Source organism: Otolemur garnettii, unplaced genomic scaffold (assembly GCF_000181295.1).
Source record: "Otolemur garnettii isolate 467f Iridium unplaced genomic scaffold, OtoGar3 scaffold00068, whole genome shotgun sequence".
In the NCBI taxonomy this organism is placed as follows: Eukaryota; Metazoa; Chordata; class Mammalia; order Primates; family Galagidae; genus Otolemur; species Otolemur garnettii.
The window spans coordinates 6,225,895-6,238,331 of record NW_003852463.1 but is presented as its reverse complement, the minus strand read 5'-3'; the positions used below and the strand labels follow the sequence as shown (position 1 = coordinate 6,238,331).

The 12,437-nt window shown below is 41.6% G+C and overlaps 2 protein-coding genes across 2 annotated transcripts in view; one reads left to right on the top strand and one right to left on the bottom strand.

Annotated features, from left to right (window-relative positions):
* Nucleotides 1-12,437, bottom strand: part of AAK1 (AP2 associated kinase 1) — a 172,106-nt gene that overhangs the window by 114,214 nt on the left and 45,455 nt on the right. The gene's annotated exons all lie outside the window — the stretch shown is intronic.
* Nucleotides 4,092-5,082, top strand: LOC100964065 (S-formylglutathione hydrolase-like). Its single transcript, XM_023515270.1, is given in 2 exon segments — nt 4,092-4,128; nt 4,131-5,082. Coding segments are annotated over 2 exon segments (846 nt in total). The 5' UTR covers nt 4,092-4,103; the 3' UTR covers nt 4,952-5,082.

Below are 12,437 nucleotides of genomic sequence, written 5' to 3'. Positions count from 1 at the left end.
AGGTTGTTCCCGAACTCCTGAGCTTAAGCAATCCTCCCACCTCAGCCAGAGTGCTAGGATTACAGGCATGAGACATGGCACCTGGCCTGAATATTTATAATTAATGTGAATTAATTGCAGTAAAAGTTTCCCAGATAAACTATTATTTACATCTTGATGTTCCAAATTATATACTAGATAAAATCCTACCTTTTATAGATAATTGGAGAAATCCTTACAAACATTAATTACCTGTTTTGCACTCAGCGCTGGGATGCTTCAGAAGCTACTAAATTGTACAAAGCTACCTCCTTCGCTCATGAGGTAGCTCCAGACTGCAATGCTCTGAATCCTCTGCCAGCTTTCACCTCAGTAGTTGGTGAACAGTTTTTCACTATTGTCAGGGAAGCATCTTTGTCCATTTTAATTTATTGCTTTTAATTTAGTAGTAAACCAAAGAATAAGCACTCATTAATAAAAGAGAAAAAAATAAAAAAAACTCAGAGAGGGTATAGGTTCTCTCCTGAGGGACAAGTGGGAATGTGCTTTTGGAAGAGAGTTCTACCAACTTTTTCTTTGGGACAGGGAGGGAGGAAGTAGAATGTTTCTAAGTTCAAGGCTACATTTTAGCACAGTCATTCAACTATTTTCCACCATGATGCACATACCCAATGACATTCACAAATAAGACACTTGTCCATGGTCATTTGGGAACTCAAGTAAAGGTTGCAGGTCAAGCAGGAAGACCGTGAAGACTATGTCTAGTTCCTAAGGTAAGAGCTATTACCTCCACACCATTCTCTGGCATTCAGGAATATTTATCAAAATTTAAAGGAGAGTCATGTTATTGTGAAAATAACCTTGAACTTAGTCATGTGTTTATTTGCATGAATGTATTTCAAAATAAATGATTTAAAATCCAGGGCTTCATACTGAACAACATGACAGAGGTGTGCTGGTAACAACATAACAGAGAGCCATGTTTCAGGGTTACTTCTGCCAGGAACATGACTCCTGAAGAAATGGGACACTACCATGTCAAAGTATTATGGGCTGAACTCTAGCCCTAAGTAGTACCTAAGCAGTCAAGTAGTGAAAGTAAGGAAAAGTTCTTGGAAGAAAAAAAAATCGCTACTCCAGGGAACACATGAATGATAATAGAAAGTAAAACAGCCTTACTGTTGAGATGAAAAAAGTTTTAGTGGTCTGGAAAGAAGATCAAATCAGCTACAACATTCCCTTAAGCCAAAGCCTAATCCAGAGCTAGGCTTTACCTTTTTTCAGTTCTACAAAGGCTGAGAGAGGTGAGGAAACCATGGGAAAAAACATCTGACACCAACAGAAGTTGATGCATGATGTTTAAGGAAAGAACCCATCTCTATAACGTAAAAGTGCAAGAAGCAGCAGTGAGGGCTGATGTAGAAGCTGCAGCAAGCCATCCAGAAGATCAGAACACCGATGAAAGTGGCTAGACTAAACAACAAATTTTCAATGCAGATGGAAGAGGCTTACCTTGGAAGCAGAAAATGCCATCTAGGACTTACATAGCTAGAGAGAAGTCAATGCCTGGCTTCAAAGCTGCAAAGGACAGGCTTATTCTCTTGTTAAAGGCTAAAGCATGGAGTGACTTTTAAGTTGAAGCCAATGCTCATTTACCATTCCAAAAGTCTTAGGGTCCTTAAGAATTATGCCAAAGTGGCTCAGTGCCTGCCCGAAGCACAGTGGTTACAGCACCAGTCACATACACCAAGGGTGGTGGGTTCAAACCCAGCCAGGGGCAGCTAAACAACGACAACTGCAACAACAAAAAATAGCCAGGTGTTGTGGCGGGTGCCTATAGTCCCATCTACTTACAAGGCTGAGGCAAGAGAATTACTTAAACCCAAGAGTTTGAGGTTGGTATGAGCTGTGATACCACTGCACTCTACTGAGGGTGACATATTGATACTCTGTGTTCTCAAAAAAAAAGAATTATACCAAATCTGCACTGTAAGTGGAGCAACAAAGCTTGAAGGACAATATATTTGTTTACAAGAATGGTTTATTAAGTAATTTAAGCCCACTGTGAGACTTACTGCTCAGAAAAAAGATTCCTTTCAAAATATTACTACTCATTGACAATGTACCTAGTCACCCAAGAGCTCTGATGGAGATTCATATTTTCAAGCGGGCTAATGCAACATCCACTCTGCAGCCCATGGATCAAGGACTAATATCAACTTCCCAGTCCTATTATTTATGAGAGACATTTCATAAGGCTATAGCTGCCACAGACAGATCCTCTGATGGATCTGGGGGAAGTAAATAGAAAACCTTCTGAGAAAGATTCACCATTCTAGATGCTATTAAGAATAATCATGATTCACAGGAGAAGGTCAAAACATCAACATTAACAGGAGTTGGAAATAAACTGATTCCAACCCTCATGGATGACTTCGAGGGGTTCGGTGGTGGGAGTAATTGTAGATATGGAAATAGCCAGAGAAGTAGACCTAAAAGTGAAGCCTACAGATGTGACTGAGTTGCTGCAGTCTCGTGATTAAACCTGAATGGATGAGGAATTGCTTCTTATGAATAAGCAAAGAAAGTAGTTTCTTGAGATGGAATCTACTCCTGGTGAAGCGGTTCAAACTTCGAAAGAAGTTTTACTGTGGGTAAAATGCTATCAAATAGCAAACATTTTATGCTACAGAGAAATCTTTCATGGGAGGAAGAGCCAATCAATGCAGTAAACATCACTGATGTCTAATTTTAACAGCTATCCCAAACTTCAGCAATCTCCAACCTGATCAGTCAGCAGCCATCAATACCTAAGGCAAGACCCTCCACTAGGAAGATTACAACTTGCTAAGGCTCAGGTGATTATTAGCATATTTTAGCCATAAAGTATTTTTTACTAAGGTATACATATTGATTTCTAAGACATAATGCTATTGGATACTTAGAAACAGACTACAGTCTAGGGTCAACTTAATTTCCACATGTACTGGAAAACCAATTAATTTGTGTAACTTGCTTTATTGTGGTATTTGCTTTATTGCAGTGGTCTGAAACCAAACCCACAATGGTTCTGAGGTATGCCTGTATATACCACTTGGTTGCTTTGTTGTTGTTGTTGTTGTTGTTGTTGTTTTTTGCAGTGTTTGGCTGGGGCTGGGTTTGAACCCACCACCTCCAGCATATGGGGCCGGCGCCCTACTCCCTTGAGCCACAGGCGCTGCCCTATACCACTTGGTTTTTTCAAATTTCTTTATATTATACATAGTCTGGCCTCTCCAACATATTAAAAACTTACTTCTGTGACTCATACAACTGCAGCCTTAACACAGCAAGGATAAGTAACTGGGCTTAGATAAGTAACTGGGCGCCTGATTAGACAGGCTTAGTAGCCAGAAGCAACACTGGAACTCCAACTGACAGCACCTTAAAAGCAAAAACAAAGGATCAAAGAGTCAAAGATAGAACAGAGCCATAGGCCAAAGACTCAATAGGCACTTGTGACCAGAATAAACTGGAAGGATCCATGTTGGGCCAGGGATGAGCAAACGAAGGCCCCAAAGGTTTTAAATTACAGCCAATCACTATTCCCAACAGTGTGTGACTAAGTTCACTTATGCAAAGACAAAACCCAAAGACCATAGGCAGTGGGTGTAAAAGGGAAAAAAAGAAGTGATCTGCCTCAGTAGACTGAATGACTCACTTTCTCTTGTTTCACTTTAGCTCTAAGAAGTATATAGTCTATATTCACTCAAAAGATAGAATGCATGCTAACATCAGTGAATGAAAATTTGATAAGGAACAGGATATTTATACAGCTTCAAAGTATCCTCACACAACCTTTATGAATTCCAAAGTAAAAAGTAGTAGTAACTTTACGGTGGAAAAGCCTGGCAGATACCATTTAGCTAGGTGATTAAAGTCACTACTGATGGGACAAACAGACATGATGTGCCTCTTGTTACGACGCACTGAAACACATGGCTGTGGCGTTCCAGCCAAAAACACATAACCTGAATCTAAGCTTAGGAAACATCAGACTTACTCAAATTAAGTGACATCCTATCAAAAAGAACTGGTCGCGACTACTTTTTCCGGCTACGCTGCTGTGGCCGCCGAGGAGAAGAATGGCCTTGAAACAGATTTCCAGCAATAATGCTTCGGGGGATTGCAGAAAGTTTTTGAACATGACAGTGTTGAACTAAACTACAAAATGAAATTTGCTGTCTACTTACCACCAAAGGCAGAAAGTGGAAAGTGCCCTGCACTGTATTGGCTGTCCGGTTTAACATGCACAGAGCAAAATTTTATATCAAAATCTGGTTATCATCAAGCTGCCTCAGAACACGGCCTTGTCGTCATTGCTCCAGATACCAGCCCTCGTGGCTGCAATATTAAAGGAGAAGATGACAGCTGGGACTCTGGTACCGGAGCTGGGTTTTACGTGGATGCCACTGAAGATCCTTGGAAAACTAACTACAGAATGTACTCTTACATAACAGAGGAGCTTCCCCAACTCATAAATGCCAATTTTCCAGTGGACCCCCAAAGGATGTCAATTTTTGGCCACTCCATGGGAGGCCATGGAGCTCTCATTTGTGCTTTGAAAAATCCTGGAAAATACAAATCTGTATCAGCATTTGCTCCAATTTGCAACCCAGTGCTCTGTCCTTGGGGCAAAAAGGCCTTTGGTGGATATTTAGGACCAGATCAAAGTAAATGGAAGGCTTATGATGCTACCTTTCTTGTGAAGTCCTATCAAGGTTCTCAGCTGGACATACTAATTGATCAAGGAAAAGATGACCAGTTTCTTTTAGATGGACAGTTACTTCCTGATAACTTCATAGCTGCGTCCACAGAAAAGAAAATCCCTGTTGTTTTTAGATTACAAGAGGGTTATGATCACAGCTACTACTTCATTGCAACCTTTATTGCTGATCACATCAGACATCATGCAAAATACCTGAATGCATGAAAAACTTCAGGGTTATCAAAGATGTAAAAACAATATTGCCAACTACAAAAGGATTTCAAAACGTTGGATTTTATAATGCTAGAAGAACTTTATTCTGTGGTTTAATCACGTTCTGAATAAAGATATAAAACTTCAAAAAAAAAAAAAAAAAGAACTGGTCTATAAAAACATCAAGGTCGTGAAAGGCAATGTAAGATTAAGGAGCTGTTCCAGATTAAAGGAGATTTAAGAGACATGACAACTAAATACAATGTTTGATCCTAGATTAAATCCCAGACTGGGAGAAAATGTTTTTCTTTTGCTATAAAGGATACTAATGCAATACTTGGTAAAAATATGAATAATCAGATTAGACAATAGTTTTATATCACAGTTAATATTCTAATTATTATATCTGTACTTTGTTTTTTTTTAAAGAAAGTACACACTGAAGTATTTAGGGTTAAAGGGATATCATACACTACAACTTTCAAATGGTTCAAAAAAACATGTGAATATAGATTGAATGATAAGGCAAATATGGTAAAATATTAACCACTGGTGAACTTGAGTGAAGAATACATGGGAATTTATGGTCATTCAACATTTGAAGCAATTAGAAAGGTGAAAAAGCTCAATAAGTGGGTGCTTCATGAGCTGACTAAGAATCAGAACAATCGTCCTTGATGTCTTGTCTTATTCTACACAACAGTTCTCGATCACATTGTGATATGTGATGAAAAGTGAATTTGAAAGTGAATTTCATATAGGTGATGACGACTAGCTCAGTGGTTACACCAAGAGGAACCTCCAAAGCACTTCCCAAAGCCAAACTTGCACCATAAAAGGTCACAGTCACTGGTGATCTGCTGCCAGTCTGACCCACTATTAGAGTTTTCTGAATCACGGCAAAACCATTAACTCTGAGAAGTATGCTCAGCAAGTTGATGAGATGGACCAAAAAGTGCAAAGCATGCAGTCAGCACGGGTCAGCAGAACAGGTCCAACTCTTCTCCATGAGAATGCCCAATCACATACTGCACAACCAACGCTTCAAAAGTTGAATGATTTGGGCTACAAACTTTGTTTCATCGGCCATATCACCTGACCTCTCGCCAACCAACTATTACTTCCTCAAGCATCTCGACAACTTTTTGTAGGGAAAATACTTTCACAACCATCAGAATGCAGTAACAAAACATGTTTTCCAAGAGTTTGTCGAATCATGGCTTGGCGCCTGTAGCTCAGCAGCTAGGGTGCCAGCACTGGAGGGTTCGAAAAGCCGGCCTGCCAAACAACAATGACAACTACAACCAAAAAATAGCCGGTGTTGGGGCAGGTGCCTGTAGTCCCAGCTACTTCAGAGACTGAGGCAAGAGAATTGCTTAAGCCCAAGAGTTTGAGGTTGCTGTGATCTGTGACACCATAGCACTCTACCCAGGGTGACAGCTTGAGACTCTGTCTTTAAAAAAAAAAAAAAAAGAGTTTGTCGAATCCTGAAGCACTGATTTTTACACCATAGGAATAAACAAACGTATTGTTCATTGGCAATGATGAGTTGATTGCAATGGTCTATTCTGAATAATAAAGATGTGTTTGAGCCTAGTTATAATGATTTAAAATTCATGGTCCACAACCGCAACTGCTTTTGCACTAGACTAATATTGTTTTTGACCCATTTATATAAGTCTCAAATTAATTCAAAAGAAAAAGTTCAACTTTTAAAAGGATGAAGTGAGTGCAAGTCCAGCCCCCAGACCCTAGTGGCCATGGAGATTCAGGATTCTGAGGCTGGACTTCCTCCCTTGATGTGGGCTGTCATGATGAATGACATGAGCAAAGACCCTGGAGCTATGCAGGTCTGGGCTCTAATCATTGTTCCTTGCATAAACTAAGATCACACAAAAAGAGTAAGTATAGCCCTAATACCAAAACTCTGGCACATAGAAAACTATATGTTAAACCATTTACAAATAAAGATAAGGAGACACTCAATAAAATAACAGTAAATTGAACCTGACAGTATATTAAAAAAATGATAGACCATAGCAAATCAGGTTGGTTCATAAAGTTAAGGTAAGAATGAATGGCCAGGCTTGGCACCTGTGGCTCAAGCGGCTAAGGCGCCAGCCACATACACCTAAGGTGGTGGGTTCGAATCCCCAGCCTGGGCCCGCCAAACAACAATGATGGCTGCAACCAAAAAAATGGCCGGGCGTTGTGGCGGGCGCCTGTGGTCCCAGCTACTTGGGAAGCTGAGACAGGAGACTCGCTTGAGCCCAGGAGTTGGAGGTTGCTGTGAACGTGATGCATGGCACTCTACCCAGGGGGATAGCTTGAGGCTCCGTCTCAAAAAAAAAAAAAAGAATGAATGGCCAGATGGATGAATATCAAGAAATCCATTAAAATAACTTATCAGTTATAAAAGTCAGAAAAGAAAAAGACTTATAAATTCAATAAAGAGGTATGTTCAATATTTGAACATCTTTCCCTAATATTTAAATGTTTATTTTTTCCAGTGGGAATATCAGTAACTCTTCTGATTCTACAAGTAACCATGATTATTGTAAAATTTTCCATGTAAGGCAAGACTGGGTAGAGCCTCATAGTCCATGTGGAGTCTTTCCAGCTTATGAAAGCATATTTATAGGTAGACAGATAATGAGCAAGCAAGGAAAAGAGAGAGAACTTCATTCTGAAAATAAAAGACAGGCTCTGCCCCTACCAATTACACTCTTAGAATCGGGGGCTTTCACAAAGCATACCAGAGTCCACACTGTCATCTTCCTTTACATTACCTTCCCCCTCCTCCCTAACCAGCCATCAATCCAAAAGATAGCAAAATGTACATATGAGTTACTTAAAAGAAGCTCTCATCACACAAGGTCCTCACCACTCAGATACTTTTCATCCTTTGCTATGAAGGGCTAAGTAGAAAGAATAGAAAATAAAAAATAAAAGATTTTAAGAGACAGAATGTTTATATGTGTAATTTTTTAAATGGGGGAGAATAAAAAATTAAGTAGATATTGTGCAGAAGAACCCAGACCAAAATCATCATCATCTGCTTTGAGGACTCACGGTGTAAAAAGTATTATTTAGAGAACATTGTGTTTAAATTCTCTGGTGTTTCAGAAGTTATCAGTAGGTTTTCAGAACTCAGACATCATTCAAATTATGGGCAGAACTGGGAGCCTCATTCACGGAGGCTGTTTTCTATCTGCGGCTGGATAATAAGGCATTTCCAATAATAAAGTGTGTAGGATCCAACAGGAAGCATACCCACTCCCAGTTCCAAATAACCTGCTCTGCAAAAAGCAAAGATCCTTCTGAAACCAGGGAAGTTAAAGAGTCTGATCTCATCCCTTCAGAACAACCAGAGCTCAAGGTTACAGTAACCTGACTCTCCAGTATTATTTTGACCAACTCCATAAAAACAAAAGCTGTCTTTGATGTACCTCAATGCCCAGCCACCTTACTAGAGAATCAAATATTAAAAATTAATCAGGCTGGCCAGACACCATTCAATGTCAGGCAGCTCTGCATATGAGATGGAGCTCAAGGTGAACATAGAATGCATTGTCACAAATGTCTACAATTTAGATCAGAGGTCCTCAAACTTTTTAAACAGGGGGCCAGTTCACTGTCCCTCAGACCGCTGGAGGGCCAGACTGCAGGCCCCAGGACGAGTCGGCTGCTAAGCAGGACAGGCAGCAGTGGCAAAAATACCCGGTGGGCCAGATAAATGTCCTAGGCGGGCTGTACGTGGCCTGCGGGCCGTAGTTTGAGGACGCCTGATTTAAATCATGGTCTATTTCTTTCCTGGTCACATCTGATTCTAGTAAAGCAGCTCTGCAGTGGTTGCGTACAGAGCCTCCACATAGCTTCACTGCTTTCGTAGTTCCTCTACTCTGCAAGGGATCCCCTTTTCCTCTAAGGCTTAACACGTCCAAATGCACACTGATAATTCATCCCCTTATCTTCTTGCCCCACTATAATATCCATGGACAAAATTCTTTTTTTTTTGAGACAGAGCCTCAAGCTATCCCCCTAGGTAGAGTGCCATGGCATCACGCTCACAGCAACCTCCAACTCCTGGGCTCAAGCGAGTCTCCTGCCTCAGCTTCCCAAGTAGCTGGGACTACAGGCGCCCACCACAACACCTGGCCATTTTTTGGTTGCAGCCATCATTGTTGTTTGGCGGGCCCAGGCTGGGGATTCGAACCCACCACCTTAGGTGTATGTGGCTGGCGCCTTAGCCGCTTGAGCCACAGGCGCCGAGCCACGGACAAAATTCATATGCCGTCACCTCTACTGTGAAGTAGACACTGAGGGAACACACGAGCTGACACAGGGGTAGGATTCAATAAAGAAGGAGGAAGAGAGGAACCTGATCTCAGGCAAGGCAGAGACTTAAAAAGCATACTGAGGGCAGCTGGGCACAGTGGCTCACTCCTATAATCCTAGCACCTCTGGAAGGCCAAGACAGGTGGATTGCCTGAGCTCAGGGAGTTCAAGACCAGCTTGAGTAAGGCGAATCTCTACTAAAAATAGAAAAACAGGGAAACAACACAAAACAAAACAAAACAGAAAAACAAGTACCTATAGGTTCAGGTGCTCAAGAGGCAGAGGCAAGAGGTTGCTCAAGCCCAAGAGTTTGAGGTTCCTGTGAGCTATGATTATATAGCACGCTACCCAGCATGACAGAGTGAGACCGTGACTCAAAAAAAAAAAAAAAAAGCATGCTAAAGATGACTAGGGAAGGGACAAGTGGTCCTCAGGACTCAGCTGAAGATTCAACTGGTTCTGGCTCTGCTGCTCCCAGGCTCCATACTCCAAATGCACACCAGATTCTCCACAAGGAGTACTTCAGGTGCCCCAAACTAACCATGCTCAGGCAAAACCTTTCTCTTGCACATGGATACACAATAATTAAACACATTGTCTTCACAAGACCCAGTGGTTTGCTTCAACAGGAATCTTTTTGTGCTGTCTGTCACTGGCTGCACTTAGTATTAAGGATGCCAGAATAAATTTGCCCAGAGGGACCTCAGGCTGGTACCTGAGTGCCTTACTCACTGAGGATATGCTTGAATAAATAAATGAAAAATGGTAGAAATCTACAGGTCACTTGAAAACATTTTTAGACTCAGTAACCTGCAGTAGATATACATCATCCATGGTCTTAATGCTACTGAGTGATGCCAGAAGCCACCAATCACTGATCATTTTATAAATCCTAAGTGACCACTACTTTTCAGGCAGTTTTGTAGGTACTGGAGATGTAGCAGTAAACAACACTGACAAAAATCTCTGCCTTCAGAGAGCTCGCACTAAAGTAGAACCTCTATAAGTTCTGTGGCAATCTGGTCAATATATGGAGGTGGTCAACATAAGGAACCGGCCTTAGTACCTATGGTACATGTCTGGTCTATGAAAATTTAGGTCAACTTAAGGACGTGGTCAATGTAGGTGGGGGGGGTGGTCACCTACGGAGGTTCTACTGTATATAAAGTTAAAAGTAGATCAGATTATGGTAAGTGTTGTAGAGAAAAATAAAGAAGGGTGTTAAGGATTGTGTATATGGAGGAAGAGGGTGGACAATTTTAAATCAATGGTTAGGGAAAGACTCCCTGAAAAGGTGACATTGGAACAAATTTGTGAAGGTCAGGGAGCACACTGTGGGGCCATATGAAAGAAGACCACCCTGGGCAGAGAGAAGTGCAGGCAGAAGCACACCTGGCATAGTCAAAGACTAAGAAGGGAGGAGCAGGTGACTTTTAGGAGATAAGCTCAGAAAAGTGAGTTTGTATGGCCTTGTAGAAAAAAGGAAGGACTCTACCTTGATTTCTGATGATCCTTTAATCCTTCATCCTTTCTATCTCTTTCTTTGCCAGGGTTATTTAGTCACTCTCTCCCATTTCCATAAGCTCCAAAAATGATGAAATAATCTATCAAGTACAGATAATGATTACTGTTAGCTACCAGGATGCAAAACCTACTGGACATGGCCATCAAAAAGCAGAAAAAGGCCAGGCATGCTGGTCATGCCTGTAATCCTAACACTCTGAGAGACCAAGGAGGGAGGATCACTTGAAGCCAGGAGTTTGAGACTAGCCTAGATAACATAGCAAGATACCATGTCTCTTTTTTGAGACAGAATCTCACTTTGTCACCCTCAGTAGAGTAATGTGGAGTCACAGTTCATAGCAACCTCAAACTCTTGGGCTTAAATGATTCTCTTGCGTCAGCCTACCAAGTAGCTGGGACTACAAGCACCCTCCACAACACCCAGCTATTCTTTGGTTGCAGTTGTCATGGTTGTTTGGCAGGCCTAGGCTGGATTTGAACCTACCAGCTCTGGTGTATGTGGCTGGCGCCCTAGCTACTGAGATGCCAAGCCGAAAAAAAAAATTCTTTTAAAGTTAGCTGAGCTTGGTGGCATACACCTGTATTCCCAACTACTCAGAGGCAGAAGAATCGCTTGAAACCAGGAATTCAAGACTGCAGTGAGCTAGAATCGCACCACTAAACTCAAGCCTGAGTAAAAGAGATTCCCTACCTCAAAACAAAAACAAAGGTGGGAACATATCATTATCATCAAAGCCTTCTAGATTACACTTATACTAAACCAACCTTTTTCTAACTCAGTAATTCTTTTTCTAAAGTTCATTTTTTTTTCTTCAATCATAAGAGTAATACAGGAGAAACTCCTGCTTTTCCAACTCAATCCATCAGGCCAGTGGTTGGATGACCCATGGGTAATACAGATTACCTGTGACCACTCATTTTGCTGTGAGCAGCCATGTGATTTACAGCAGGAACAGGGAAGAGCCTGATAATTTCATCAGGTGGAGCCTGTCAAGAGACCTATCTTCTAGGACATCTAGAAATAATGGCAGCAAGAGGATAGATAGTCTCCTGCCTCCTGGTCCTCTTAAAATAAGCTAAATAAATACAAAAATAGAGAAAAACCTGCATTTGAGCTTGAAGCCAGGAAGGATGCCATCCCACCTGCCTTGAACTATGAGGAATTTCGGCTAGATAGAGTCAAGGTGGAAAGAAGGCTTACATCAAGTTTTCTAAGAAGAAGGAATGCAGTAAATGCAGGTGATACTAGCAGAACACAAAAGAGAGATAGGGCAGCAGGCACAGAACTGCTACAGCACTGGCAACAGGCCTCCTTCAGGGTCTTGAGTAGGTATTACGACACCCCATTCCCTGCCTGGCAGAGAGAGTGGCTCTGAAAGGCTGGGGCCTGGCATGGGCAGTCCCAATGTAAATTCAGTCAACCTAAAATTTTCCCTTGTTCCTTCACTTGGATATGAAGAAGTCAGAGAGAAACTCAGTTACCTCTGTAAGAATTCATCTCCCGGCTCAGTGCCCATAACACAGTGTTTACGGCGCCAGGCACATGCACTGAGGCTGGTGGGTTTGAACCAGCCCAGGCCTGCTAAACAATAACTGCAACAAAAAAATAGCCAGGCATTGTGGCGGGTGCCTGTAG